Source organism: Aplosporella prunicola (genome assembly GCF_010093885.1).
Source record: "Aplosporella prunicola CBS 121167 unplaced genomic scaffold K452scaffold_5, whole genome shotgun sequence".
Taxonomy (NCBI): domain Eukaryota; kingdom Fungi; phylum Ascomycota; class Dothideomycetes; order Botryosphaeriales; family Aplosporellaceae; genus Aplosporella; species Aplosporella prunicola.
The window spans coordinates 688,813-716,625 of NW_022983533.1; the positions used below are offsets into that span (position 1 = coordinate 688,813).

The 27,813-nt window shown below is 53.3% G+C and overlaps 10 protein-coding genes across 10 annotated transcripts; 1 reads left to right on the forward strand and 9 right to left on the reverse strand.

Annotated features, from left to right (window-relative positions):
- Positions 1 to 8: 8 nt before the first annotated feature.
- On the reverse strand, positions 9 to 1,605 carry K452DRAFT_306033 (uncharacterized protein; the record flags this gene model as incomplete). Its single annotated transcript, XM_033542949.1, has 4 exons — positions 9 to 1,215; positions 1,267 to 1,321; positions 1,342 to 1,381; positions 1,414 to 1,605. The coding sequence occupies 4 exons, from the start codon at positions 1,603 to 1,605 to the stop codon at positions 9 to 11; spliced, it is 1,494 nt and encodes a 497-aa protein (XP_033400809.1).
- Positions 1,606 to 2,129: 524 nt separating this feature from the next.
- Positions 2,130 to 2,630, reverse strand: K452DRAFT_306034 (uncharacterized protein; the record flags this gene model as incomplete). The annotated part of the gene is made up of 1 exon (XM_033542950.1): positions 2,130 to 2,630. The coding sequence occupies one exon, from the start codon at positions 2,628 to 2,630 to the stop codon at positions 2,130 to 2,132; it is 501 nt and encodes a 166-aa protein (XP_033400810.1).
- A 1,409-nt stretch (positions 2,631 to 4,039) lies between these two features.
- K452DRAFT_349406 (uncharacterized protein) lies at positions 4,040 to 5,260 on the reverse strand (the record flags this gene model as incomplete). The annotated part of the gene is made up of 2 exons (XM_033545594.1): positions 4,040 to 4,444; positions 4,556 to 5,260. The coding sequence occupies 2 exons, from the start codon at positions 5,258 to 5,260 to the stop codon at positions 4,253 to 4,255; spliced, it is 897 nt and encodes a 298-aa protein (XP_033400811.1). The 3' UTR covers positions 4,040 to 4,252.
- Positions 5,261 to 7,437: 2,177 nt separating this feature from the next.
- Positions 7,438 to 8,950, reverse strand: K452DRAFT_284483 (uncharacterized protein). Its single transcript, XM_033539947.1, has 2 exons — positions 8,014 to 8,950; positions 7,438 to 7,919 (listed from the first exon to the last, which is right to left on the reverse strand). Exons 1-2 carry the CDS (start codon positions 8,457 to 8,459, stop codon positions 7,697 to 7,699), a joined length of 669 nt encoding a protein of 222 aa, XP_033400812.1. The 5' UTR covers positions 8,460 to 8,950; the 3' UTR covers positions 7,438 to 7,696.
- Positions 8,951 to 9,125: 175 nt separating this feature from the next.
- On the reverse strand, positions 9,126 to 10,996 carry K452DRAFT_284484 (uncharacterized protein). Its single transcript, XM_033539948.1, has 3 exons — positions 10,745 to 10,996; positions 10,209 to 10,669; positions 9,126 to 10,158 (listed from the first exon to the last, which is right to left on the reverse strand). Exons 1-3 carry the CDS (start codon positions 10,907 to 10,909, stop codon positions 9,210 to 9,212), a joined length of 1,575 nt encoding a protein of 524 aa, XP_033400813.1. The 5' UTR covers positions 10,910 to 10,996; the 3' UTR covers positions 9,126 to 9,209.
- Positions 10,997 to 11,539: 543 nt separating this feature from the next.
- Positions 11,540 to 13,726, reverse strand: K452DRAFT_356423 (uncharacterized protein). Its single transcript, XM_033546046.1, has 2 exons — positions 13,421 to 13,726; positions 11,540 to 13,371 (listed from the first exon to the last, which is right to left on the reverse strand). The coding sequence occupies exons 1-2, from the start codon at positions 13,720 to 13,722 to the stop codon at positions 11,682 to 11,684; spliced, it is 1,992 nt and encodes a 663-aa protein (XP_033400814.1). The 5' UTR covers positions 13,723 to 13,726; the 3' UTR covers positions 11,540 to 11,681.
- A 211-nt stretch (positions 13,727 to 13,937) lies between these two features.
- On the forward strand, positions 13,938 to 15,549 carry K452DRAFT_295652 (uncharacterized protein; the record flags this gene model as incomplete). The annotated part of the gene is made up of 7 exons (XM_033541838.1): positions 13,938 to 13,962; positions 14,025 to 14,035; positions 14,088 to 14,108; positions 14,164 to 14,178; positions 14,237 to 14,384; positions 14,444 to 15,235; positions 15,302 to 15,549. The coding sequence occupies 7 exons, from the start codon at positions 13,938 to 13,940 to the stop codon at positions 15,547 to 15,549; spliced, it is 1,260 nt and encodes a 419-aa protein (XP_033400815.1).
- Positions 15,550 to 15,908: 359 nt separating this feature from the next.
- Positions 15,909 to 17,818, reverse strand: K452DRAFT_265730 (uncharacterized protein; the record flags this gene model as incomplete). The annotated part of the gene is made up of 4 exons (XM_033538759.1): positions 17,112 to 17,818; positions 16,346 to 17,051; positions 16,075 to 16,235; positions 15,909 to 15,996 (listed from the first exon to the last, which is right to left on the reverse strand). Exons 1-4 carry the CDS (start codon positions 17,756 to 17,758, stop codon positions 15,909 to 15,911), a joined length of 1,602 nt encoding a protein of 533 aa, XP_033400816.1. The 5' UTR covers positions 17,759 to 17,818.
- Positions 17,819 to 18,245: 427 nt separating this feature from the next.
- On the reverse strand, positions 18,246 to 23,259 carry K452DRAFT_343652 (uncharacterized protein). Its single transcript, XM_033545411.1, has 6 exons — positions 21,994 to 23,259; positions 20,353 to 21,941; positions 20,185 to 20,298; positions 18,976 to 20,149; positions 18,616 to 18,915; positions 18,246 to 18,561 (listed from the first exon to the last, which is right to left on the reverse strand). The coding sequence occupies exons 1-6, from the start codon at positions 22,942 to 22,944 to the stop codon at positions 18,379 to 18,381; spliced, it is 4,311 nt and encodes a 1,436-aa protein (XP_033400817.1). The 5' UTR covers positions 22,945 to 23,259; the 3' UTR covers positions 18,246 to 18,378.
- A 2,747-nt stretch (positions 23,260 to 26,006) lies between these two features.
- On the reverse strand, positions 26,007 to 27,464 carry K452DRAFT_306042 (uncharacterized protein; the record flags this gene model as incomplete). Its single annotated transcript, XM_033542951.1, has 1 exon — positions 26,007 to 27,464. The coding sequence occupies one exon, from the start codon at positions 27,462 to 27,464 to the stop codon at positions 26,007 to 26,009; it is 1,458 nt and encodes a 485-aa protein (XP_033400818.1).
- Positions 27,465 to 27,813: the final 349 nt, after the last annotated feature.

A 27,813-nucleotide genomic window follows, 5' to 3' on the forward strand; every position in this document is an offset into this window, starting at 1 on the left:
CTTTGCACCTAACTATACTCATCCTTTGTTGTGGCATTCATCCTGTTACCTTCACCGCTTCTAATCTGCTCATTGTCAATGGCATCGGTGTGTTCCCCTTCTTCATTCTCGTCATCTACCCATGCCCCAGGAATGTTGGTCTTGACATTCATATCCGCACCCCGCTCAGCCTGGGTACGTTCTACGTACTTCAGGAGCTTCCAGATCGCATTCGCGTCCTTGCGTGCCTCGGAACTGTACATGTAAGTACGGTCGCGGAAGTCGTCGGCGCTAACAACTTCGTCGAGACCATCTTCACTGCCGCAGAATTTCTCATCGCTTCCTTCCAGTTCGTATATGTCCAAACCTCCGACAAGTGTGAACATGGAGTCGCGGGTATCATCGTCGATATCATCGTCGGTGATGTCTGAAGTTTGAGAGTCACTGTTGAGACTGTTGTTTCTTCCATCTCTTGAATCAACCCCCCAGTCATCGCTGGCGGTTCTGAAGGTTTCTGGGTCCTCCGCACCGCACTCCGGTGGTGGAATGTAGTCAGGGAATCGCCACCAAAATACATCATACGCTGTGATGCCAAAGGTGTCTTTTGCCCGAGGGTCGATGATGCAAAATTCTGGCACCATGAACATTTCTACAATGTGCCAGTACCCAAACGTTACGGCGTGATGCAAGAGACTACGGCCCACAGTGTCCTTTGTGTCCCATTGGTCTTTCCATCTCATGCATATTTTGAAGAATTCATCGCTAGAGTCCTGAATTGCGACTATCCACGGCGATCTTCCAGTGTGGTCATGCGCATTGGTGCCCCAGCGACGCATGTCTTTTTCCTTGTCCGGCAAGCTTTCCTGTCCAGAGACCAAAAGACGTGCCATTTTGGGGGACGCAAACTCTGCGCATACACCAAAACCCGATCCACCGTCAGACGCCACCGCGGTGGTGTCTGCCATCTGTTTGATCATTAGTGTTTTTGCGGCCTCGAAATTGTCACTCAATATTGCCCAGAAGAGGGCAGTGCGCCCTTTTGCGTCAAAGGTATCAACCAGTTCCGGATGTTCTTCGAACTCTTCCTCCACACTGTGCGGTGTGAGGCCAATTATGCTTTGATGCAGGGTTGTCAACTCCGTCTCAAGCAAAATCCCGTCGATGTCGAACATAGAATTCATGTCATCCGGAAGACGCTTGGATATGATCTTCATGAAGGCGTAATCATTTCCGGACCTTATATGTTAGTACCTAGTTACTATTCCACGATAAAAACAAATGGCTTACATCTTGTAGATGTCTGTTTGGCTTAGATCTGCTCCATACTCCCAGAGAAGTCGTACTAAATCATACCGTGCATACCTGAACGCCCACTGTTTGGGTTATAGGCCATTAGCATGTACTACCTGTTTATTTGTGAAGCAAAAAACATACGATCAACGCATTTTGATGAAAAATTGGATCAACGTCATGGATGGAGACTGCCCCAGAGAGATAAATCGAGCGAACACTCTCGATATCTCCTTCCATGACACGGTCGAAGATCTGGGAGTCAGTTGTCCTTCCGACTTTAAGAAGGAGTTCCGGGCCGCTCAAAGGAGTTGACTTCAAGTAGCACATGAACATGGTGTTGGCTAACCATGTGGGAAGATTGTACTGCACAGCTACTGAAGTCTCAGTGCTACCTCTGCAAGTGTTGATCGTGCACCGAGGTCGAAACCATGCCAAATTCGAGTGGGAAACAAAAATCCGTCCAACCAAGGAGCGAACGGAGGAAGGTGAGCAAAACTGTCGCTTCTTATGGCAGGCGCAGCGGCATGTTTTTGAACACCCACTCCTCCCAGGCCTTGGTAATGGAGAAAATCGGGCTCTCCGGTCTTGATCAACATGTTTTTCTACCACCTCTTGGAGCCGACATTTGGTGGCTGGTGGTTTCTCAAGCTTCTGCAGAAACAAGCTCATGAATTGCTCTTGTTGATGAAGGACCTCGGAAAAGGCTGTGCTTTGCGATAAAGAAAGCCTTTGTATCTCCAAACACAACGAAACCGAGTTCATACTGGATGATAGTTAGTTAAGAGTTCTGAAAGCAAAGACTTTCAAGAAACATTCTACAATATACAAAAACACGAAAGATGATAGTCCACGAACTACTATCCCTTGAAATAAAAGTCGTTTAGGCGGTCTTGATCTGATACTGTAAAGATCACAGTGCAAGTCCCGACGGTGAACAAACGCGAAATTACCCACCAATTCAAAGCCGACAGTACATCTACAATACTCTGTCGAAGACTGCTAAGCTCCAGAACCAGCTGTTTCGCTTTACTGGAATGCCTCACCCAGGAAAAACGGTCCACTTTATTTGCTTTTCCAGGTTTGATGAGTTTGTCTTGTATCATTCTGTTGACCACAAGCATTTTCCTCTCTGCAGCTTCGATAAGTCTCTTGAGATCTGAAGGGCTTTTCTCCAATGCCTCGTGGGTCTGTTCCACTCTGGCTAGCACGAGCTGCATATTCTCGACTTCTTCAAGCAGAGCTCTGAACTCCACTGGAGCATGTTTGAGGCGCTTGAGTAGCCTCACTGTTAGTCGACTGACGTCTTGAGCTGCGCCTATTAAGGCGAGGATATTGGCGGCGGCTTCGAGGCCGGACATTGTTGTTGTGTCGCTTCGGCTTGTCGGGGAAAGGTCTACCTAATAAAGACAGTTACTGTGTTATGATTGGTGTATGGGGAATCGAAGGAAGGACAAATATTATGTTGGAATGCGACGAAGGAGCAAGGAAGCTGGACAGCATCGAACGATGTGCAGCATAGCCCCCACGAGAAACGCATACTTACAAGGGCCTCAGAGAACGGGCCATTCCGTTTCAATTACAAACTCCCTGTCTTCTCTCAAACCGCCTACCTACTTGATCAAGTAGGGAATAGATCATCTCTCATCCCCACATTAACCTATTTCTACCCCTCGACATTTCACGCCATCACCGGACGGACTCTTATATCTACGCTGGGCTCTCACTACCTATCCAACATGGATCCTAGATTCCAACACCCCTTTAAGGGGACACGCCTTTATATGTTATGTCTCCTCAATTCTACCGAACTGTCTTCGAGTGACGAAAGGTGGCAGAATCCTCGGTGTCTATGGGCCGTGCGCGAGGTTGTCAGTGACGGTTGGCGGAGAAGCACATAAATCTGTAAAATTCTCCGAGAGGGTGGAAACAGATAAACATGAAAAGGAGAAATAACCAGGTACCATGCCATGATCGGCTGATGATATCCGACAGAAAAAGCAAACACTGGGAGTCTCGGGCACGTTGCACTCCGTGCGGTCCTGTAGCCGAAGGGAGGGAGGAGAACACCATTCATTTTACACCAAACAGAAAAAACCTATGCAATTCTTCTCGCCGCTCTCATGGAGATACCACAAGTGGAGTCCACAGCTGACCTAGTTCTACATTTTATCCACTCTCGCAGTGTTCATTTGGTAACGAAAGGCGAGAGGGCTTTAAACGAGGACATTGAACGAAACTGCACACATCAGACGCGCAAGCCATTACCATTCTGTCAAGACCTACCAAATTTGGCAAGAGATAGTGTCGTGGGGGCCAAAGACCTTACCCTTGTAGAGTGTCATAACACGTGACTGCAGAGGCAGTGGACGTTTCGCATTACGAGTGCCACACCTCGAGCATTTGGGGCTCAGCTTCAAGTCCGCAGGCTGTCTGAGTAGACGGTAGAAGAGTGGAGAGGAAGAAAGAAGAGGAGGAAACGAGGGGGGGGGGGGGGTTTATACTTCCGAGGGCGGAGGCCGACAGACATAGACGGACTAGAAGGGAAGGCATGTTGATGGTGGAGCATTCCTACCTGCCCGAGGCAGGCGACCTCACTGAGACTCATGGGGCTCCTGTAAGTACCTAGCGACAGGTAGCGACCCCCGTGGCTGCACGCTGTGGCGCTCTCCCCTGCGGAGCGTATTTGCTGTGCCGGCCCAGGAAGGTTACATGGATTGAAGATTCTCAGAAGACACAGCCTACAAAGAGTTTAAGTTGAAGTATGATATTACGGGCTAAACTGCATAGGTAAAGACGTATCTTTAACACAGCTTTCAACAAGAATCTCATAACCAAATTGCCCGTTGCTAACAACGCCCCCATTTTCCTCTCGAATCCCGTGTCTATGGTCCATAAAAGAGGCAACCGAATAGTAAACTTGGAAAAGGGTTGATTCAATCCAAACCGTACCGACGCCGCGACAAAACACCAACAATAGAGCCTATGCAAGCATAATGCCCCTGATCCAATCGCTAAAAGCGCCCTCGATGCTCTTCGAAAAGCTCACCCAGAACGCCATCGTCTCGCTCTCGGGCGGCGGGCAATGCTCGATGATAGCTCTGACATGCATGGCCCTCAAGCCACGCATCCACATGAGCTGCTCTGCCCACTCGAACTCGACGCCCGCAATAGCCTTGAGACCCAAGCCAGGGACGGTGATCTCGCTCTCGTCATCGCTCGCCGATGACGATGACGACGGCGTGGAGGCCCGCGAGCTCGAGCCCGATGACACCCTGCTCCTCACCGAGCGCGGCTGCACGAGCCGGAAATGGTCGACCGTCAGCTCGGGCACGTCGACCCACCCGTTGGGTCCGGGTTTCCCCGCCACGACGCCCAGGCTTAGCCGCAGTGTGGGGATGGTGAGCTCTGTCGCCATGTACTCGCATGCCGAATGCCACTCTGCGCGGTCAAACTCCTTGACGTACGGCAGTGCGCGTTTGATGAGCGCCACGCTGGAGATGCTGGCGCGTGCTATGGGAGTCAGGTCCGCCAGGAAAGGTATCACGGCTTCGACGTGAGTGTCGAAGTCAAAGGTGTAAGATGAATATAGCAGCTCGGCTGCCTCAGCGTGGCACTGACGACAAGTCTGCAGTATGGCCGTGTGGAGGCCTGGATTTTGTTGCAGAGCGTACGTTGTCATCGTCGTGCGGGTTCGGAAACGGTCGCTCCGGATGTGGTATTTTGTCCGCCTGGTAGGGGGTAATGAGGTTGGGTCCATGGTGCGGATTCGCAGGGTGCGTGGACCCGAGGCGAAGGCGTTGCTATTGCTACCCATCTCATACTCATGGTACTCCGACGCCGTAATTCTAGGGCCGCGTTTAGGCGTGTTGATCTCGCCGGCGGCATTGGTTGAAACAAAAGGAAGTAGAAGGTGTTCGTAGATAATTAGACGAAGCTCCGTAGGCAGTCGGAGTAGTGGAGAGGTCTCCGCTTGCATAGTTGCGTCCATGGCGAAATTAGGTATGGGATAGACAGTCGATGCTGTTACAGTTGCGTCCACCGTGGCAGCTCCGCGGCAGCTTAAAGTCGAGGCGCGGTCGAACGGAGCAACGGGTAAAATCGCAAGAGTCGAGGAGGATGATGTCTTTGATAGCGGAGGGGACGAGAGATGACTCCTCTTTGCTCAAGACCCGCCCGCTGAGAAAGCGCGCGAAGGGGATCAGCAAAGCCTCGACCGCCATCATGACAGACGGAATCCCAAGGTCGTGTCCAAAAAGGGTCCATCAAGGTGCACGATCATGGTGACGACAGGGAACGCTTATCGCTCACTTTTCGGCAGCTATTCCGACTAACGGAAGGCCCACCGCAGATCCCCGCACGCAACTCGGACCTTGATGGCCAAAGATCAGGACGTTTGGCGACTTGTATCGACTGACACTCACCTCATCCTGCTCGCAATTTGAGGGGAAGCATCCCCATGCTGTCGCTACCCCATATTCCACCATAAGTTGGTGCAAACTTACCCCGCGAAGACACCCGCACTTGTCCCTGGCTTCATGCGGAACCTCCAACAAACCTGCTGAATATTAATCACGCCCCCTGCTGTACGCCTGGTGAAATCACACAGACCGCCCCTCAACGCTCCAATCTTTTCGGACACCGCACCATGTCCCACGAGCACCCGACAAATAGCACGCCCTCGATATAACCGCGGTGCCCACCCCAATTTCCCCTTGAGCGTTTCCTTTTCTCCATCAGACCCATCACTCCACTTCCTCTTTTACTTTTTTTTTTCTTGCATTGAAGCTTTTCGTCTGCCGAGGCCTCCTGGTTTCTTCAGCAACAGGCGCTTTGCTGGCAGGATGTTCCGTGGGTTTCTCGTTTGACCCGCCGTGCCCGCTTACCATCGGTTTGGTTCTTGGCGTTCATTGGTTCAGCATCCGGGCTTGGCGGCTTATGGAACTTCGGGCGTACGGGTGCATTCGCTGCACCTTCCGCTTTCCCCTTCTTCAACGCATTGTTGCGGGATGTCTTGACGCTCTGTCTGCTTGCTGTTCGTCCGCCCCATACGGATGGAGCTGGCGGGCCGCGGCGGGGCTCAACGGTGTCTGCGATGTCTTTGTCCCGTATGCGCATACAGGGGCCCGCGTCCTCTGGGGTCAAAACGTATTGTACAATAGGCCTGAGTATTTCCTCGGAAGCCGCAGGTAGCGGTGTGTTTCGTAGGCGGTGCACATTTTTGCGGTGCCAAAGAATATCCTCGAGTTTGCGATGCTAAGATCCCCACCCCGGGATTCGGCGAGTTGGGGCGTCCACCGGGGCAACGTGCTGCGAAGAGGTAGAAGGCATCCTTCGGATGCTCGCACCCGCTATGAGAGTACCTGCTAGGGTCGGCATGATAGTATGAGTGCTGGAGGTTGTTTGGCTTTGAAGAAGCCAAGGTTGAAGCCTACCGGTCGTCAATAGATTTAGATTATCTTATCTCTCATGTGACTCAACACTAACGTCTTAGGGTCGGGGAAAACACCAAGTTAACTTTACAAGCTCTTCAACCCCAATCGCTCCTTAGCCCGTCAACGGAGCCCTCCATACTATTTCTACAATGGCCGACGGCAAGTACTCCGTTCTCCTGCCCTCAGTCGCGGTGCCAACAACTTCGTCAACACCCTGTTGCGCCCTGGCGATAGCGACGTGGCTGGCAGCGGTAGGCTATACAAGAAAAAGCCCTTGCCAAGGCCATCACCGGCACCGAGGGTAAGGGTTATACTTTTCAGATGGAGATCGCGGTGAGAGCTAAGGCCATGGGTTTCTCGATCGCCGAGGTGTCCATCGTCTTTGTGGACCGCCTGTACCCTGTACAGGCGCATCGGACTGGAATTAGGCGTCTGCATCTGAGTTCCTGAGTCGTAATTCGTTGCCTCCACGAGTACAAACACATGTGCTGTTTGCGGCAACCATATTTCTTACTCCACAGCGGCCCCGTTCCAATCCGATGTGCCTACACCCAGTACGGAAAGAGCAAGCTAGGCGGTGACGAGATCGTCGAGTGTGCCAAGAGTCTGGTTTGCTCTGGCTTAGTGTCAAGTATTTTGACGGCAGTCCATATTTTGATTGGCTTTTGAGGAACATGCGGTATATCAAGGCCAAGCGCCAGTGAGAGTACTATACTGACCATTTCTTTGCGTTTTGCCGAATCAGATATATTGTCCATACGATGAATGCTGATGTCTTCCAACGTCTATATCCAGGATTGATATCCTGTAAGATGCGACTGTCTTCAATGCCTCAATGCCAGAAGGAATGATGACCAAATTCACGTCCTTGTTACGTTCTTGTCTCTTTATAACTGGCAACCTGACCAACCCCTTCTCTTGATGTATTTTTCAAATCCCAAAGCACCTCAGGTCTTTCAAGAGTCAAGAGGTCGCCTCTTCACTTGGCCAATCTACTTCCTCAGCTCAGTCGACTCAGTCGACTCCCTGGCGCTCGCCACGTCCTTATAACAATCATCCTCTTCATCGTACTCCGCCAAAGACGCGTAGACCGACGCATGCTCGCCAAACTCATTATGCGCTATCTTCAATCTCGAATGGCAGTGCGGGCACTTCGGCATCTGCGCGTAGATGACCTGCAGACCGTAGCGGACCACAAAGTACACATGGATGGCACTGCACTCGCATTAGCAAGGGTCGCCCCCTTCGGCCGCCAGCAAATGTAGTAGAAGGAAGAAGAGGCGAACATAACCCAAGAGGGAAAACATACCAATCCAGTATCATAAACACAGTTCCATATGTTCCCAACACAATCAGGTCCTTCCGCCCCCACCTCCAGTCATTGGGCATGTCAACCCAGCTCACGATCAAGAACGCCAGGTTCATGCCCGCGAGCACGGCGTCCAGGATGAACACGACGAGGGCCGCGCCAACGGAGCTGGTGGGCGAGCCCAACGCAGGCGAATACGTCAACCCGCACCACAGCAGCACAGCGCTCAGCAAGGCGGAGTAGCCAAGAGGTGCGAGGCCGAGGGCGGGGAAAACGCGCCTGCTGACGATGCCGTGGGCGAGGAGGAGGGCGAAGGCCGGAGGGAAGGCGAAGAGGGGCAGGCGACGCAGCAGGCGCTGCGTCTGCTTTGCGCTGCTGGCGGGGGAGGAAGGGTTGAGGGTGCCGGCGGCGCCGATGGTGTCGGTGCTGGCGTGGAGGGCTGGCATGGTGGCGGTGGTTGTGGGTTCGTGGGTTCGGAGGGAGGGAGGTGGATTGAGAGGAGATGGGATAGATAGAGTTCAGTCTCTTGTATCTCGACTGAACGAAGGGACGTAACGCATAAGCCTACTCTGCCTCACAGCTCTTCTTTCTTACTACATAAACAACCAACCTCCAGGCAGCAACATTTTGACCCCCAGCCCACAACCCACGTCCCAACCACGCACTTTCCCAGCGCAGGATCACGACCCCAGTCGGCTGCGCCCCAGAGATCTCCACTCCCCGTACGAGCGCACGCGCCGACTACATATTGCGTAACTACCAGCGTGGAGCTGAAACACATCCTCCGGAGCCCAGCTGGCCGGCACGCCAATGTCACAGCCACAACCGGCGTGGTGGTAATGGTTGGTTGTTACAGGGCCTGAAGCCTGAGGATGCGGTGTCAGAGCTTGACGTAGGTACATGCGTGTGGGCTGTGTGGTACGAGAAGATCGGCGGCTCACGGGCAAGGATGATGGATGGGTGTTGTGGCATGTTACTTTTTTTTGGAAGCGCATACGTAGAGCCCGGAGGTCTGCTTGGTCAGCCACAATTGTCAGGGATCATGCAACCGTACCAATCAATGTCATATATCATGGAACTCGGTCTTTCACATACGAGAGCGTTTACTAGTACCGTCTATCTGGCTACGCAGAGATCCACCATTATACCAAAATGCCTCACCGTTCCAGGCAGCAATCAATCATCACCTCCGGCATTCAAACGACCTTATCCCCCACGACCTTAAAAACCGAGCTTCCGGACCCAGGCTTCGACACCACAATCGCCTCTTCCAGCCTCTCCTGCGTAATCTCTGGCCACTTCTTCTTGTAGTAACCGTCCACCCAAGCTTGCTTCACCGCGTCCACCTTATCCTTCGGCACAAGATGGACGCTGCATCCGCCCCACCCGGCACCCGTAAGGCGGCTGCCTAGCGCTCCCGCGCCGAGCGCGAGCCCGCACAGCTCGTCCAGCTCCGGGCAGCTGCACTCATATACGTCGCGGCAGGACGTCTGGGTCGCGTTCATGAGCTCGCCCAGGTCTTGCAGCAGCTGCGTGGTAGGGCCAGACTCGGCAGGCGGAGAGGTCAGCAGCGTCAGGAACTTCCCGACACGGATCGCTTCATTGAAAACGTGCAGGGCACGCTGGCGCAGCTTGAACCGCTCCGCCCGTACCGGGAATTGCGACGTGAAGCGCTGGTTGAACTCATCGATACTGATGCCGAGCAGGTCGCAAATCTCTTCGCGTGTGTAGCCTTCTTCTTGAATGAGGTAGTCTTCGGTGAGCTGGACAAGCCGTTGCAGCTGCGCTTGGAATTCTTCAAGCGAGGTTTTGCTGTTTTCCGTCTTGCCTTCGCGTTCCTCACAAAAGGCATCGTGGAAGCCACGCAGACTGACTTTTAGAGGAGAAGAGTCCTCCGGGAGAGGCTTCTTCAGGTTGAAGACCTTGGCGAGGTAAACGGCCGCCACTGAGCACTCCACTACACGCAGATTGTAGCAGACGGGCGCCGTGACGTGCTTGTCTGCTGCTACGAACGACTGAGCGATGACAAAGGTGAGTTCAGGGTCAGTGTGAGGGAATGAAATAGGCTTGGCAGAAAGTGTGGGCTTGAAGGAGACGTAGAGTGCACTTCCGCGGTCAGAGAAGACAGAGGCAGACTGGTCCATGCTAGTCAACTGTTAGCAACACACTCATTTCAAGGCGAACGCACAACTTACCCGCCGGAGTTCACACCCACAGCACGCTCAGAGACGACAGCGAGCTCCACAAGCTCCTTCTTGTCCACGCTCTCCTCGCCATTTGCCTTCATGACAGCCAAAGCGCTAGCGCACACAAATGCTGCACTGCTGGACAGTCCACCGCCAGCCGGCACCGTGCCATCCAGCAAGAGGTCCATGCCCACCGAGACGAAGTCTTTCCCATCGCCGCGCTTCTGTGTCAACAGCTTCGACGCGCCGCGTAGCCCGGACTTAAAGTAGTTTGTCCACTCGTGCGACGTCGCGTCAATCGGAATCTCGCCCTGCTTCGGGATTTCAAACTCGCGTGTAGGGAATTTCTCGGGGTTGACGTTCGCGATCCGGATGCGTGGTTCTTCGGTGGTGGGGCGTACGGCGACGGCGATGAGCACGTCGGTCGTTACAGCCATGGGGAGCACTTCGTACAGCGAGTAGTCGATGTGCTATATTTGCGCTTCATTAGCATCTCGCCGTCTTTGGTCTGGTTTATCCGTCGCTGCTGCTGATGGCTGGCTTACTTCGCCGATGATGTTCACGCGACCAGGGCTCCGCGACACGAAGTCGGCGGGCTTGCCGTATTTCTCTTTGAACGAGGCGAGCAGGTGCTCCCAGCGCTTCTGCTGGTGCGCAATCGCATCCTCAGGGTATATGTCCTTGAGAGAGGTCGCCGTGGGAACCGCCATGATGAAGGTGGGGCAATGGATGGAAATAACGAGCTTCGACTCTTCGAGCGACTGTTTCACGATTGACGATGTGCAGGCACGAGGACGAAGGGAAGCTGGGGAAGGGCAGAGGAGCGCGGAGAGAGAGTCTTGTAAGCAGGTGTTAGGCCGGGGAAGTGAGATTGTGGAGAGACACAAAGTGGATCCTCGAGTAAATCGGTTGACGTGACATCAAATGGTTGCGTTCGCTCACGAGCTTGATTCCCAGCTTTCCTGCCCCGCGTTGCCCCGCCATCGTCGTCGCGTGTGGCTTGGGCGCGCCGCCGCCCGTTTGTGGCGCCCGGGCCCTGCCGGCTTTTTGTCGCTGGAAAGTGGAAAGCCAACAGCCGCATGCATTTACAGTACTACGGTACGTGTGCCCATTTCCCTTTAGAACTATAAGTGCCGTATGCATATCCTCAGGTCTGGCTCCCGTAATATGCACGACTATCAAAAGGGCAGTCACCGGTCTTGTGACCACCTCGAACGATCATGCTATTTTGCCTTCCAGCAATCAAAATCAAGGCAATTCAGGCGTCGGCTCTCGGCGTTGGGGGCTTATTATGAACCGAGGCCCTGTCGTGCCGCAATCCTTCGCAGAATATTATGCACCATTGCATACTGCACAACATCAACGTCGGTTATTTCAAATTCAACTACTGAAGAGACTACTTGGTCCGTAGCCGTTGCACTAGGTTCTTAGCTACCTACGTTTTCTCTGGATATATTATACCATTTGTGCCTCAAAATCCAATCAATTTCCCGTCCCAGCCAGCTTCTTAATGACTTCCCTCAAAGGCCTGACCTCATCCTTATTCCCGCTCCACACAATCTCCTCATCAGCACTCTCCCCATCCGCAGGACACGCCTTCGCCTTCAATACGCCGGGGCCAGAGAGCTGCAATCCGATCCTCAACGTCTTTTTCGGAGGTTTCGACTCTACCGACGGGGCTTCCACCTTGAACAAGGTCTCGAGCTCCGGCTCCCGTTCAATAGCTCTAAAGCCGGAAAGCTCGGACTTGAGCAGATTATGCACAATGTCGATGGCGAGTCCGACATCCAGGTACGAGGTGAGATCGTTCATGGTGTCGAATGTGAGACGCTTTTGGCTGTTTGTGGCGCCCGGAGCGTCTAGGTAGAGGAGGCGGGTCAGTGTCGCGGGTAACGACACCATAATTTCAGTCCCTTGAATAGGTGGCTGCACGAGCGTGCGCAGAACAATATTGATTTGCTGCGGTTTTGAATCGCTTGCGGAGGAGGGAAGGGTAATACTGAAAGTAGCTTGCAAAGGGTGAGTCAAGGCCGACATTATCATGTCGATAAAGGTAACACGCGAAATGGCGGAGCGTTTCTCATCCATGAGATCCTTGATGTTGGACTGTGTCCGCTCGAGGTCGAACGAGAGCTGAAGGCCCGCTTTAGTGAGCGCACGACTATGGGCTTCAAGATAGCTCCTTAGATGATTCGTAGCAGCATAGTGGTGGATATAGTTCAGAAGTGTCCGAATCATAGGCGGCGGCTGATCCACCCTCTTACGTTCCGTTAGAGGGGCTGGTGGCATAGAGCGCCGCTTCAGCCTTTGTCTGTGAGCATGAGAAAGCAGCATGCGGAGCGCCACAGCAATGTCCCTGGCTAGTTGGTCATCAGTGTGATCTGGTAATAGCTCTTCTGCTTCTTCTAAAAGTATCAAGTCCACGTGAATTTCCCTTCGGACTTCGTCCTCGGACTCGTGAGCCAGGCCTGTCGGTATTATGATGACGTTGTCACGGAAGCGAACATTGTTGGAGAGAAGGCCTCGTGTTTCCATAGCCATCTCATGAAACAGTTCCTGTTCGAAAAGGGAGTCGCGTGCGCGCCGGATGAGGTCTTCGATTTCTTGGTCGCTGTGGGGAGCAAACGCCAGGCTGCCTTGGTGGGAAGAGCCCACAACCTTGCCGTCCTGGACAATGCGCACACGAACAGATTTAGGCTGCTGCACAAGGGTTTGGTCCAAAATGATGCTCCCGTCGTCTCTGGTGCGCAGGGGCGCAAAACCACGAGCCTTGAACTGATCGCTAGCTTCTGCAAAACCGAACGAAACACCCAAGGTACCGGGTTCGCGGGGCACGCGGCGGAGCGACCATCCTTTCTTTGTGATAGACAAAATCTGTCCCCAATATTGTGTTTCCTTGCGAACCTCCTTCTCCAATCTGGTCGCGGCTTGTAGCAGGTTATCCGCCGAGGTGCCCAAACTGTCCATGGTCCAGCCTTTGGCGACGAGATCCTCTTGTTTTTTCTGTCGTGCATCGGGCTGCTTCACAGGCCATTTGTCGTACCCAAAAGAGCCTTCCGGTATTCCGCTGGTCTTCAAAGCAGGCGACATTTGGTCTTTGGCTCGTGCGCTGTCTTTTGACAAAAGCAGGCCTAGGAAATCGATCGCGTAGAGAACTTCTTGTTGGGCGTCACTGCATAGGATTAGCTCTTGGCGCCGCATCGAGCTCGTCCAAAGCCTACTTGATGTGTCTAAACATCTCGCCCTTGGCCTTGGCCAGTTCCTCGACGCGCTTCTTCACGTCGTCGGCAGTCTCTTCCTCTTCTTCATCCTGGCCCTCGGCAGTCTGCACAATGCCGGCCTCCTCATCGATAATCATGCCCTGGAGTTTTTCCTCGGTGACATGTCTGTACTGGCCAAACTGATGCGATATGCGCGCCAATTGGATGATCAGCGGCTCGTCTTTTTCGCCTTGGTTGGGCCATGGTCGCAGAGAGAGCGGAAAAGGTGAGTTTGGCGCGGAGGAGGAGGAGGGGTCGGTCATGTTGGCGTAGATAGGTAGGAAAGAGTTGGAATGTCGATGAAGCCGAAGCTAACGGCGGGTGTAGCCGTGCACCCGAGCTTTATCGATAAGGATTGCCCCTTCTGGGCCCCTGGTCGGAGCCCGCCGACAGCTCAAGCTCTCACGGCTGTCAGCTTCCTATTCCCTCTCTCCCTTTCTGCCACCTTGCTACTTTGCACGCATTCGCTTCAATCACTATGACGACCAGATACAGAGTTGAATGTACGTTTCCCCAGCTTTCCCCTTCGATTGGACCTCGAATCGCTGATCTATCTCCTTTCCAGATGCACTCAAGGTGCGCTAGCTCGTGCTTCTCATGACGCCCGCCATGCTAACATCTCGGGAAGACTCACCGTCGCGATCAACTGGTATGAGACACTGAAGCTCCGCCGCCGTAGGCGCTCCAGCTAATTTGTTCTGCAGATCGAATGGATCAAGGTACACTTTAACGCTTCATCATAGCCCCGCTCGAAGCTGATCCCTTTCCCCGCACTAGGGGCTGCTGGCCGTGCCATTCGTGCTACACTCGCAGCCGACCGCCGTGTTTGAGCCTCGCCATGGGAGCACCGAGGAAATGGCCTCGATTGCCCACCGCAGATATGCCGAAATCTTGCGTGATGTAGAAGAACTTATCAACGACCACAGTCCGTCTCTACCTCTCCACTATGAACCACGTGAAGGAAGCGCGTCTAAGGTGATGCAGTTGCCCACCAAAGAGCGGGCACCGAGAACCACTCGAAGCTCAGGCTCCTCGTCCCCGCCGTGTCCAAATTCTTCACGCCATTGCTCCTCCATGATGCCTTCGTCTACCAAGATGCTCGCCGCTTCATCAGTCACCGCCGCTTTGTGGCCCCTTCGTTCAACGATATCCGGATCATTCTCAACACTGCCCAAGTCATGTCTCTGGTCCGCGCTGGTCCCTTGCAGCTTGTCACATTCGATGGAGATGTAACGCTTTACGATGACGGCCAATCACTGACTCCAGACAACCCCATCATCCCGCGGATCCTCGGCCTCATGCGCAACGGCACGAGCATCGGCATAGTGACTGCAGCCGGCTACACCGAAAGCCGGCGATACTACGAGCGCCTGTATGGTCTTCTAGACGCGATCCACTCCTCAGACCTGCCCGCGCACCTCAAGCAAAACATCATCGTGCTCGGAGGCGAGAGCAGCTACCTCTTCAAGTACTCCGATGATGCGCCGAATCTGCTCAAGTTCGTCCCACGCAAGGAGTGGATCCTGGAAGAGATGCAATCCTGGACCGAGGAAGACGTCACCGCTCTGCTCAACGTAGCGGAGGCGGCCTTGAAGGAATGCGTAAACAACCTGCGTCTCCCGGCCCAGCTGATCCGGAAAGAGCGTGCCGTGGGTATTATTCCTGCCCCTGGTGGCCGGTTCACACGAGAGCAGCTCGAAGAGACGGTATTGGTAACGCAGAAGATCCTTGAAATGTCGGACGTCGGCCAGCGGCTTCCCTTCTGCGCCTTCAACGGTAAGCCACCTTATTTTTACTCACCACCTATTACACAAACAACGCACTAACGCATCAACCCCGCAGGCGGCAACGACGTCTTCGTCGACATCGGCGACAAGTCCTGGGGCGTGCTGTCCTGCCAGCGCTTCTTCGGCGGCATCGACGGCAGCAAGACACTGCACGTAGGGGACCAATTCCTCTCGGCCGGGGCCAACGATTTCAAGGCCCGACTGGCGTGCACGACGGCCTGGATCGCGAACCCGACTGAGACATGCCAGCTGCTGGACGAGACGGCGGAGTTGGATGCGCTGCAACAGCGTAAGACGGTTTAGCTTTTTAGGTGGTAGTAAGAGGGAAAGTATTGGGGGAAAGTTATGGTAATTAGGGCGTTTGTGGGGTGTTTCATGATTGCATGATACCATAATGAGCGGTTGGGAGCAGAGTAATTGTCGGATTTGATTTCGTATACCTTAAACGCGTTTTCTAATATGGCCAACTCCTCGAAATGCAGATTGATGTGTAGCTGCTGTGTTGGAGTGGTGTGGCGTAGACCACACGTTTACATGCGTAGGCCGGGTATCTGTGCTTGCTCGGCCAAGACCTATACTCACAGGCGAGTATCTCCACTTCTTTTATCTGTGCACATATGCCAGTATACACTTACATGCTCCGAAACATACAAAGCCCAGCATCAGTCCTCTTTTTTCTCCACTGGCGCCTCCCTCTTCGGCCGCAGCATCTGGTAGCACTGCTTCAAGTACTCCTGCTCGAGGAAAAGACTACACATAGGGTGTCAGTAACGCACTTGATGGCTCTATAGTAGCGGTGGGATTAGAAAGCAGAGCAGGACTACTTACATCACGACGGCAAAGACGGCGGCAACACCACCCGCGCGGACTAGTTCCCCGAGGAGGCCGTACCGCGCCAGCGCGCCTTCTGTTAGCTTCAACACGCCGGGCACTGTGACTGCCGCAGCGATGCTCATGCCTTTGGGCAGTGTGGCGAGGTAGTCGAAATGCTGGGCGCGGGCGAACTATGTCAGTCGTCGTACCCACCACAAAAGGAAGAAGAAGAAGAAGAAGAAGAAGAAGAAGAAGAAGAAAAAGGAATTGAAGGCGCAAAACTCACCTCACCATTGCGCGCAAAGTAGCGCTTGATAAAACCCAACCCCCAAACAATCCGCATCAGCATATTAACGCAGTTCGCAAACACCAACCCCCTCGCTCCCAGCTGCAGTACCTGCAGAAACAGCCACGCAGCGCCTGCGAACCCCGCGAAGAAGCCGCCCATGTACACGGACTGCGCCGCCAGCTCCGCGTTTCCTGCCACCGATGCCACAAACGCCTCGGTCACGCCGTTCAGCGCCAGAAGCGGCACGTAGAAGCAGTACGTGGCGAGGGTATCGCCGGCCTCTGTGTCGGCCCAGCGGGCGCCCGCGACAAGGCGCAGGAGCAGCGGCGCGAGGGTGGGGCCGACCGCGCAGGCTGCCAGCGAGATGAGATGGTACAGGCGCAGGATGAGCGTCAGGATGGTGCGGGCTTGGCGGAGAGACGGTTTTGCGGGGGAAGAGGAGGGGGGCTTCTCCGGTGCGCAGAGCTTGGCGAAGAGGTTGCGGCTGCTTTCTTCGATGGGCTGGAAGAGCATGCGCGCGATGAGACCGCCGTAGTTGGATGCGAGGGCGTAGGCACCCTGGTCGCGCAGTGAGGCGAGCGACGTGATGAGGATGGCGTCGCCTTGCGTGAGGACGTATTTGATGCTGGATTGGAGGAAGAGGCTGAGGCTTAGTTTGGAGAGGGGGCGCGAGAAGGTGTTGAGGAAGTAGTCGGCGGAGTTACTGCGTTTGTTGGTTAATTGCTTGTCTGGTGGTAAAGGGATCTTGCGCGGCCTGGCCTACCTGTTCGGTATCGGCCCAAGCGACAGCTTGAACTTGTGCTCTCTGGTCACCGGCACCGTCTTCCATAAGTAGACCGCCAGCAGCACCACCGCGTACGCCAGCTGTCCTACAGCGAACGGTGAAGCTCCTGGATCGAAGCCCAGCCTACTAGCGAAGATGGCGAACCCACACGTAGCGAAGCAGCGCACGACAGTGGCCGTCGACTCGGCCGACGCGCGGATCTTATACAGCATCAGCTGCTGCGTCGCGACGAACGCCGGCTCGGTGGCCAGCTCCAAGATGGCCGCGTAGGCGTACATCCACAGCGACTGCCGGAAGTAGGCCACGTCGGGGACGTCGGCGCGCAGCCACAGCCACGGCAGAATGTGTGCCAGTGCCGCGCCCGCGTAGATCGCTATGTACGACATGTTGACCACGGCCTGCACGCCATTGGCCTGGCGCTGCAGCGCGACGCGCAGGCTCTCGCGCGAAAAGTACAGGACGGATATGGAAAAGAGCTCGAGCTGCGCTGAGACGCCCAGGAGCTCGGGAGATAGGAAACGAAGGAGAACTTGATTGACGGCGAATGTGAGAGCGCGAGAGGCGACTTGTTGTAAAATGAGAAAGGTTGCCCCTTTTGCCGAGGCTGAGAGCGCGGAGCTGGACATTTTGTTGACGTTGAACCGGCTGTCTCGTGGGAGTAGCACGGTCGGATGGCTTATGTTGCGGACGTGTTTGTGTCCATGAACTTCTAGTTATTTTGCTGATGCGTGGTTCACGATGCGGAGGATGGTGTTTTTGATGACAGAATGCGTTCTGAAGTGTACGCGTGTTATACTGAAATATACGCCCAAAGACAAACTACCGGTCATGAGATTGGACAATCGCCACGTAACACAAAAGACGCGAGAACATAACAGCAGTTTTAGAAATATAAATATAGAGATATACGAAGAATGAAGGTACACTACAAAGGTATGTAATCAAAAATCATATGAGGGAACGAATGTATTCGAAAGGACACGAAGACACGAATATACAAGATCGCGACTATAGCATATAAGGGCATAAGAGGATAAATCGGTAGGGAAAGTAAGGAAGTCGAAGCTCTACACAAGAAAGTGTTACATGTATCACCAAGAGATTTAACAGAATACGGCAATACGTTGATTCGTATACTCAAGCCTCTGAGTATGTGACTACATACAAAGTTCGATCTAATTGAGAGGCTAGGAGATCAAACTACCCAGGAACTTTTCCTTCTTCCAAACTTCCTGAGCATTATCAACTACTCCTCGATTGAGACGATGTACTCGCCCTGCGGTCTCAGACTCAGCTCGCCTTGCATGTACATGTTCCAGGGGTCAACGTAGAAACGATATTGTGGCGTCGAGTCAATGTTGAACACCCTTACGAGGATGTAGATGTCCTCCGGTACCGTTCCGTCGCCTCGACAGGTGTATTCTCGAGCCTGTGGGCGTGGTCAGTGAAAAATATAGCAAGAAAGGAGGGGAGGAATATATACCATCTTCCACTGCAAGTCGCTCAAAAAGAACTCTAACTCGCAAGGCCCCTTTGTACCCTTTACCTCGATATGGAAAGTAGCTGAGTCACTACTGGCCACTAAGCGCTCTGCAGTACCAGTGGACAGCTGCTCCGCAATTTCCGCTACCAGCCGCTTTTTAAGCTTGTCCTCGGCGCATATCGTAAAATCAGCACTATTGCTGTCCTCTGAGAATGGTGCATGTCCGTCTCTTTCACGGAAATGGCTTGTCCAAACAGACGGAGTCAGGCTGTCGTCCCAATTTTTGAGCAGTTGGTACATCTGCGCATTGCAGTTAGTTCCCCACACTGTAACAAGACTGGCAAGTGTTATTTAACTTACGAACTTCTCTCCTTCAAACCCTGTGCGCTTGTCTTCTTCGTTTCCTTCAGTACGTACTTGCACAGAGCTCGAAATAGTTAAAGAGTCTGTACCACGTTGACTCCTTGGCCTACTGTGAAGTTGACCGAAGGTTTGTGCATGGATTGAGCTTTGCGTGCCCGAAAGCCTGTTGGAACGGTCGTTGCTGTTGGTCTTTGGACTTACCCGATCTCTCTGGGGCTTTGGGTTGCTGTTGACCACATCCTCTTTGTCGGGCCCCTTGTCCTCTGATACAGTTGGGGTGGCTTGAATAGAGTCAACCTCATGCCTCTCGAGCATCTCGTAAGTCCGAGTCGGGTCTTTTGTAGAGATAACATGCGGTACCAAAGCCTTGTAACCGGAGTTTTCGATACAGAAGAGCTTAATAAACTCATCCGCAAGCTGGTATGGTGGGAAGGTTTCATCCTTCAAGTCTTCCACAGCAATAAAGATGCTAAGGTCTTGGTTCTGATAGGAAGCCTTTTCATCGGCCTTCCCTGAGTTCAACTCGAAAACCACCCTTCCCTCTTCGGGCTTGCCGTATACAGTTTGTGGTTTGGCTGAGCCGTGATTGATTTGGCTTTTGACATGGCGTTCAAGTGTGACATTTGTGGCGGCATAAACTCTCATGCCGGCAAGTTGAACCGTCACCAAATTTTTCTGCGATACCGGCGTAAGTCTAATCAGGTGCTCTGCTTTACTCCGCAGATATGTAGTATGAGCCTCGTCGAGAGTAATGTCACCAATGTAACGGACCTCCTGTGCCGCTGCCCCAGAAAGAATTTTGTGACCCAAGCCAAGAAATTTGAAAAGTGGTGCCATTGCTTCTGCCGCTTCAGGAGGGAAGTCTAGGAGCATGAGGGCAGCATCGAAGCTAGCTCTGAAATAAGATCTGTCGGCAACAAACCAATCCTCGAGACCGCTAACCAGTATGCTTGAAGAGTCTCCAGGGCGCTTGACTGGAAAGATTTTAAGACTCTTCAAGCATGATACATCCGCGAGATTAAGCTTGCATGTCTTAAGCATGGTGTTGAGTTCGGTAAAGAGACTGCGGACATATTGGACTTCCTTGGGGATTGGCTTAATTCCTTTTAATTCATTGATGACGTCGTGAATATCCGCATTGGGAATTTCTAGGTAGCTCTTGAAGAGGGTGCTGAGATTAGGGTATAGGCGGCTAAGCGGAATGACTTGATACATGCCGGTGTGTCCCAGCGACATTCGGTAGATTTGGCCCACGAGCCAACATTGGATGATCCCTTTTTGGGGGGGAGATAGATAAGACGTTCGGAGCGGAACTCTTTTCTGGTTGGAAGTTAGCGTCTAACATTTAACTCTGATGATGGACCGGTCACATACTGAGCAAGTTGATCATAATCCAAAAGGCGTACTTGTATTCGTTCATAAATGTCGACTACACGACGCAGCTCCAGTGGTCCGGAGACAGTGCGCAAGCCCTGCAAGCAGCTGAGGTAGAAAGACACATTGTCTGTAGTACGAACCCCGAAACGGCTGAATTTCAGCCAACTGGTCTCCTCGGGGGTTTCAATGTCCAGAAAAGGTATGGCGTGTCCTGGCGGAACTTTCGAAAGCAGATGTTTTGTGGGTAGGTATGTCTCTCGTAACGGTCTAGTAGATCCCCCTTTACAGGCTACTTTCATCGACTCTAACTTGCTTGTAATCTCAGAGTATTTAAACTCAGGAGCGTAATCATTCCAGTGATCTCTGACAAGGGTTAAAACCTCTTGCGAAGCACAAGTGGCAATAATGTGTTCGAACTGGGGTGTCAACGAAATAGACGCGAACGCGTTCTTTCTGTTGGCAAGTCGTGGGATGGATGACATGCCAAATGTGTCGCGGAGCCATTTGAACCAGCTCTTCCGCTCTAAGGATGGAACCTGTTCGAGGTAGGAGGAAGAAAGGAAGTTAGTGCCTTGCGGGAATCCTCCAAGAAACTTTTTCAGTGGGCAAATCTCATTTTCGGATAGGTAGAGATTTGATCCGTAATGGAGAGTGTTGTTCTCGGCATGGAACTGGATGCTATTTTCTTGTATCCTGGGGGCCTGACCGAGGCGCTGTGAGGAATACAGAAAATATACTTGCTTGACCGCTTCATCTAAGGAAGGGACCGAGGCAAGAGTACGGACTGAACGTATTAGAGAAGCGTGTTTCTCTAGAATGGCCTGGCATATCTGCTTTGTGTCACACACCCTGAAACCAAGCTTAACAAACAAGTTGCGTCTGAATGGGTTGCGGCATGCCCCAACACTCGCAACCTTAACTTCCAGTCCGGGCGGGATTGTGATTTCAGCTTTGTCATTCTGGAAGAATATGACCTCGTTCTTTGCGGCGCTCCACAGGCCATTTTCAAGTGGAATGAGCCTGAGCAGTGGTAGCTGCCTTGGATTGTCCCACGAAAGTTCCGTCACAAGGGTCTTTGCCAGGCTGTTGTGCCATTTTTCCGGTTTGTTTTGGAATTGCTTCTCTTGGAAGTTGACCATGTTCTTCAATTCGTTGAGAAACTCTCCACATCTCAAGCTTTCCACTCCGAGACGAGTAATGTGTGGGATGTCGGAGTTCGAATACCTGTGCGACAGAGGGCTGTACTTGCTACCGGGAAGCATCAATTCGCCTTCTTCGTCGCGAAACCCCTCGGGAACGTATCGTATCGTTTCCGGTTCTGCAAGGGTTCCGTTTTCTGATTCAAGGATTGGTAGCTGACCAAGTTTGTCCAACGTTCGCTGCTCCACGATTCGTAGGAAAGATCCCGGGTGTATGGATTGGGGCAAGAAACGTGGCCATAGATATCGAAGGTGAGTGCCATGAAACGATCCAACGGCCTGAACAAAGGCATCCACAATGCCGGCTAGCAATCGATTATTCCATTTTTTGGATCGATCAATATCTTCTCGACTAGCAACTAAGAGAAAGTATGCCTGAATGAGGAACTGTTCGCTGTGTCAGAAGTGAATTGCACTGACTAAAATGGACCGTACCTACCTTGAAGCCGTATGAACGTATGGGAAGAAAGGCAAAAACTTCTTGTTCTTCCAATAGTGGTTCATTTGCCTCGCTCATAGGGAAAGCAAGGAGAATCTTGGTGTTGCTAATGCCTGGTCGACGTTCTTCGAGAGGCATATCGTCTACGACATGTTCCTGAACCAGATACCTTATGGTTGTACGATCTCTGCTCAGCGAACGTTCGTAGAATGAAGAGTTTCTGGCCTCACTACTCGTAAGTGTGAGTTTCTTGCCAAGGCTAGGCACGTTGACTGTGAGCTGGCGAAGCCGACGGAGGAAAAGTAACAGGCTTGGCTGAAGTGCAAGGAGCTCCTCGCGGATGCCGTCAACGTCAGTTTCATCGCAAAGCTGAAGACAGAAATGTGTGTATCCAGGCTTCGTCGGGTGAGGGAATGATTCCCATATGGGCGTTGCCATGCCCAGGACTGCCCTCTTGTCGAATTTGAAGCTGTAGTTACCCGACGAAATCCACACAACATCGGCTACTTTGAACACAGACTTGAAGCCGATGCCTTTCTCGCCAACGTAGCCATCGGTGTCCTTGTTTTTGCCCTTCGTGCTATGGTTGATTCTGCAGATGGCTTCAACATTACGCTTGCTGAAACCCACTTCGTTGCACTCGATGATCAGCTGCCGATCGCGAAGGGTGATAGTGAGCCGAGGTACTTTATTGCCGTACTCATTGTCATCGGCATTTCGTATTAGTTCCATAATAAAGCGAGTAGGCTTCTGATAGAGCTGTTCGGAGAGCCTAGAGCCAATTAGTCTCTTCTCTAGTGATGGCTTTAGTGAAATAGCATACATTGCCAGAGCGGCATGAAGGTCTTCGGCGTTCATGTTATTCTCGGAATTGGTGTCCAAGCCTCTCGCCCGCCTAATGGAAGCGATGTGCTCCCTCGCTTCACCCACAGACACATTGTGAGGTGCCATGCTGGGTGGACAGCGGTGACTAGAGGCTTTGCATAGGTTGAGAGGTCGCGAAGTTCATCTGAGTTGAGTGATTGAGGTTTTTGTAAGTTGAGCTGACAAAGCTCCGTGTGAGTTGAGTGAGCAGATGTTTGTGTGGGTTAGGCGAACAAGGTCTGAGCGGGTTGAGTGAGCGACGTTCTGTGGAGATTGAGTGACCAAGGTCTCCTAGTAACTTGAGTAATCGGGAAGTTGCTAAGATGGGTGGTCGAAAGTTTGTGTGGGCTGAGTGAGCGAGGTTTTGTGTTGGACGGTGGGAAAAGGAGAAAAAAGAAAAAAAGAAGTAGGCAAGTGTGGCTGGAGCGAACGACTTTGGGTCGCAAATGAAGTGAAGTTACCCCACAGATCCCCACGATAACCTTATCTCACAGGTATGAGAAAGCATGCGACACTGTCTCTGTCCACGTCTGCAACAAAACAAACCTTACATGGCTGAACCACGCCCCAAGCTCATATCTCTGAGCTTATACTACTAACGAACTCCAGTGCAAACTCAATATAAGGGCACCAGCAAAGACATTTACCAATAAGAAAGGTCGGTGTGCTTGGAGAAGTCGGTGACATCATACAAACGGAAAGCAACTAGAGGGTTACTCTACACAGAGAAGTGCAGCGTTTGCTGACAACCTAATGTCAGCGTCATTGCAGGACATAATTAAGAAAACTCTTAACTGCCTACCTCAGCAATGCATAATGATAGGACTCTTGCCGTGTTGTCTAGTCGGCGACGCGTAACATCGCGAAGCAGTCTGCTTTGCCGTACCTCAATGGCTCTAGAGAGAATTGATTTCATATCCTAACACCGCCCATGCGGCCATCCGGACAGAAAGCTAGACATACTGTATGCAGCTACGTGTTTGTTTGGCCCAAGAATGGTGAGGTAGCGACATAACGGACAAGTGCAGAACAAGACGCCAGTGGATTCAGACCGTAGGCTAGGTGATTGATTGTCACAAAAACTGCCATCTGCTACAGACGACACGTCCCAGAAACAATTCCGCTACATGATCGAGAAGGTTCTAAAGTAAATCCATGAGTTTTCATGGTTTTGGTCGCAACGGAGTTTTTGGTGCTCTCTGATGAAGTCGAAAGACGCGTAGGTTAGGCTCGCTTGTGCTGACGCGCCTGTCACACACACCACTGTTAACCTGTTTACAATTACATGCTAGCCGACAGGGCTTTGCAGGGATCCGGGCACTGAATTGAATGCTGCTGACGAGAAAAGAGGTACAGAAATTACGATTCAAAACTCTAGGTATGTATGTTCAAGCACGTGATTTTAGGCATGCGGTCATGTGATGAACAACCACCATAATGGAACTACCAACATTTTCTATCTCAGGCATCATACAGCTTTAGTTGCCACCTTCAAGCATGCAAGCTCGTACGAGTGCCAGCAAATCTCCTGCGCATCTATCATCTACCCTGCTGTCCCGGCAAACATGCCCTTCATAGCACGATACCAACCTCCCACAGCAGCACTCCAGGCCAACCTTCCTATCCCGCCAGACCACCCATGCTGATCCCTCAGCTGTGACTTCAACACCTCAAGAAAAAGCAAACGCTACCGTCCACGGATCCTTCACACTGAAGTCACACCATATGCCTCTTCCTTGAGAGGGCGCATATCGGCAGCGCCAATCCCTGACGTCTGAGCCAACACCAGGCAGGCCGGCCCGAGACGCTGAACGTCACCCCGGTCTGTTGCAGAGCGATAGGTGATGAAATGCGCGCCACAGCCTCGGAAGCACACCAGCGGTGAGACGGCGGCATACATGCGTCCTTTGACACATACATCTTTCGTCTCCTGCACTCTGCACAGCTGGCTGCGTTTTTTCTGCTCGCCTCGCGGCATCGCGCCTATCTGTGCAGGGGCGAGCATCAAGAGCCGATAATCACGTGCAAATCCGACAACCGCATCCCTACCACGCTCTCCACAGCATCAGCGCTGTTCAAACAAAAAACACAGACATCAACCCACCCACTCGCCGACCCATATCCACTCACCACCCCATCCATCCAACATCCCAATCCCACACCTCCCGATCCAAGCCGCCAAGTCCGTAACTCACGACGACGACGTTCGACCGGTCAAGCCCTCGCGCCCAAGAAGCAGGGGTCGCGCGCCGCCCATACAGCGCCCGTACATACGGCCGCAGGTAACGATACATCATACGGCGTACATACATACATACATACCGCCTCACTCTCTGGGCCCTGGATGGGTGTGCTCGCCCGTGTCGACCTGCCCGCCTTGCCGCCCTGCCGCCCTGCCGCCCCGAGCGCTTGCTCGCGCGGCCCGAACCTACCCTAAGATCTGCAGCACGGCCCTGCGTCTCGGGCAGCGTGGGCGCGTGTGCGCGCGCGCTTGACGACCGAGGGGCGTCACCGCCTTCAGAGTATGGATCGGCGACGGGGGTGCGGGATTTATTTTGCCTTGGTGTATGCGATGAGGCGAATGCCGGGATGAGGATTAGCAGGAGAGGGCGGGAGAACGTGAGTAGGTACTACGTAGGTGTAACGGCGTGTTGATAAGGGGTTGCAATTTGGGTGGAGGTTTGGGAGGAGAAGCGTGGAGAAGCGTGGGACCCATGGTAGCAGGTAGGTGGGGTGGGCGGGTTGTGGTGTGGGTTTTCAGGGACCAAGGCGGGAGAAGCAGGAAGGTAAGAAAGGGCAAGAAAGCACGGTGTCACAAGCGAGCAATAGCAGAGTGCAGCAGCAGAGATGAGGTTTGAAGTCCTTTCAATTCATTCTTCATGTCCTGGTGGTAGACCAACTTGTTTGCAAAAACCCAAAATCCTGAAGGTCTATCCATCTACGTGATGTGGTATAACTTATCGATGCCAAGGAAACAACTTGAAAAAGGAAAAATAGAGAAACGCCTTCGCTGTCTATAGTGGTTTGTTCCCAGTGCCCATATGGAACTTTTTTGTCTTATCGCATGTGAGAAGTGAAAATAACACCGGGCTCAGCCTGGCATGATTGACGGTCGTACGAAGCCGAAGAGCAGGGCCGGATTAAGCACTTTACTCAATGGCAGCGGCGGAAGAGCGGTCGCCGTGCAGGACGGGGTTGATCTTCTCGTCGAACTCGAACTTGAACTCCTCGCCAAGCTCACGCTTGATGGCGGTCTTGATGGCCTCGAGGACGTTGGGGAAGACACCAACGGAAGCGGGGTTATCGTCGTCGTTGCCCTCGCCCTGGTAGACACCAGTGCGGACCAGGCAGGTGTTCCAGCCGTACATGTTACCACCGACGATGTCGGAGGCCGGGTTGTCACCGATCATGTAGATGTTCTTGGGCAGCTTCTCCTCGTTGTGGATGACCTCCATCCAGGAGGCGATGACCTCGTCGGCGTACTTGTAGGTGGCCAACTCAGGCTTGCCGTAGACGACACGCTCGAGGTCGACGCCGGTCAGAGCACGGTACATGGCCTCAAGACCGATGCGGAAGGCACCCTGGGACATACGGGGAGTCCAGTGCTCGCTGGGGCACAGAAGATCACCCTGGGAGAAGTAGATGGGGATGCGCTGGGAGACAGGGTCCTTGGCCATCGTGCCGAGGCGGCCGTTCTCAGAACGGAGCAAATCCATGATGATCTGCATGTCGGTGGCGTAGTCGCGGGAGTCGGAGAAGACCATGATAGCCTCAATGTTGGTCTGGCTGAAGTCACGGGGCCTGGAGCTGGCACGTTCCTCGGCGGTGAAGACGCGGTAGGGCGCGATGGTGGGGTCCCACGCGACAATGTCGTTGGGGACGACAATGTCCTTGAAGCCGTACTGCTCGGCGACCTCACGGCAGCGGTAGCCCTCACCACCGACAATGAGGACAGTCTTGTAGTACTCAGCCAGGGCACTCATGGGAGTGTGGGATTGGATGAACTGCTCGGTGGAGATGGGGTTGCCCAGAATCTTGGAGAGCTGCTCGCAACGGGGCGCCTCGGGCTTACCAGAGCCGTTGGTCAGGAAAATGTGAGGGATCTTGATGCCGAGCTCGTTGTCACCGTTGAGGATCTCAAGGGTACGCTTGCCCTCGGGGATCAGACGGTCACCGTGGACCAGGACACCGTCAATGTCGAAGACGAAGGCCATGTCCTTGGCCTTGGTGACCTTCTCGGCGGACATGTCCTGAATCTGGGAGGCCAGCAGCTCACGGGTGGGCTGGATGGGGGGCATGCCCGGGCGCGAGGGACGGCCATCGGCATAGGCGACGGAGGAGAGGCGGGACTGCCTCTTGGACCTGGGGATGGGAAGGGCGGTACCGAAAGAGTTGCGGGAACCCCTCCTCTCCTTCATGGAGGGGGAGACGCTCAGGTTGTGCATGTACTTGTGCGCCTCAGAGATGGAGGACCTGGTGGCAGGAACCTCAATGGGGCCATCGTCAGACTCGCCGGGGATAGGCAGAGTGTTCTGGCTGACGCTCTCGGTCCTGGGAGCCTCAGTGGGCGCCTGGGTAGCAAGGTCGTTCTCGTCGTAGGTAGGCATCTTGGATGGTAAGGATGGAAAGGATGAAAGTGTCTACGTCGGAACAGGAAGAGAGAGAGGAAGAGGATGAGAAGTGGATCTCTACAACGTGACGAGCAGGGTGGTATATATTTGAAGGCGTCGGTATCTGAGAGTCCATGGTCAAGCAACATTCCGTCCCTCTCCGGGGGGCTGCTGCTCGGAGCTCCACCGATGTCATCATCGTGCCGTATCACAAATAAAGGGTCCTTTGCCGGGAGGCCTCAAGATAGCCTTGACGGGGAGGGAAAAGCGGAGCCAAACAGCGGGCTTGACTGGCTCCGCGTCCCTGAGTGGCGCACCGCCGCTGCTGGGCGAACCGACGGCGAGG

Excerpts from the sequence above, each read along its gene's own strand:
- K452DRAFT_284483 (XM_033539947.1), bottom strand. The coding sequence starts at position 8,459 with ATGCCAGCCCTCCACGCCAGCACCGACACCATCGGCGCCGCCGGCACC. Across the intron at positions 7,920-8,013 it reads GTGTTTATGATACTGGATTG|TGCCATCCATGTGTACTTTG; the intron begins GTATGTTTTCCC and ends ATGCGAGTGCAG.
- K452DRAFT_284484 (XM_033539948.1), bottom strand. The coding sequence starts at position 10,909 with ATGGCGGTTCCCACGGCGACCTCTCTCAAGGACATATACCCTGAGGAT. Across the intron at positions 10,670-10,744 it reads GCGTGAACATCATCGGCGAA|CACATCGACTACTCGCTGTA; the intron begins GTAAGCCAGCCA and ends GCGCAAATATAG. Across the intron at positions 10,159-10,208 it reads GTGGGTGTGAACTCCGGCGG|CATGGACCAGTCTGCCTCTG; the intron begins GTAAGTTGTGCG and ends ACAGTTGACTAG.
- K452DRAFT_356423 (XM_033546046.1), bottom strand. The coding sequence starts at position 13,722 with ATGACCGACCCCTCCTCCTCCTCCGCGCCAAACTCACCTTTTCCGCTC. Across the intron at positions 13,372-13,420 it reads GAGATGTTTAGACACATCAA|TGACGCCCAACAAGAAGTTC; the intron begins GTAGGCTTTGGA and ends AATCCTATGCAG.
- K452DRAFT_343652 (XM_033545411.1), bottom strand. The coding sequence starts at position 22,944 with ATGGCACCTCACAATGTGTCTGTGGGTGAAGCGAGGGAGCACATCGCT. Across the intron at positions 20,299-20,352 it reads GATTATGATCAACTTGCTCA|AAAAGAGTTCCGCTCCGAAC; the intron begins GTATGTGACCGG and ends ACTTCCAACCAG. Across the intron at positions 18,562-18,615 it reads GCGACTTGCAGTGGAAGATG|GCTCGAGAATACACCTGTCG; the intron begins GTATATATTCCT and ends CCACGCCCACAG.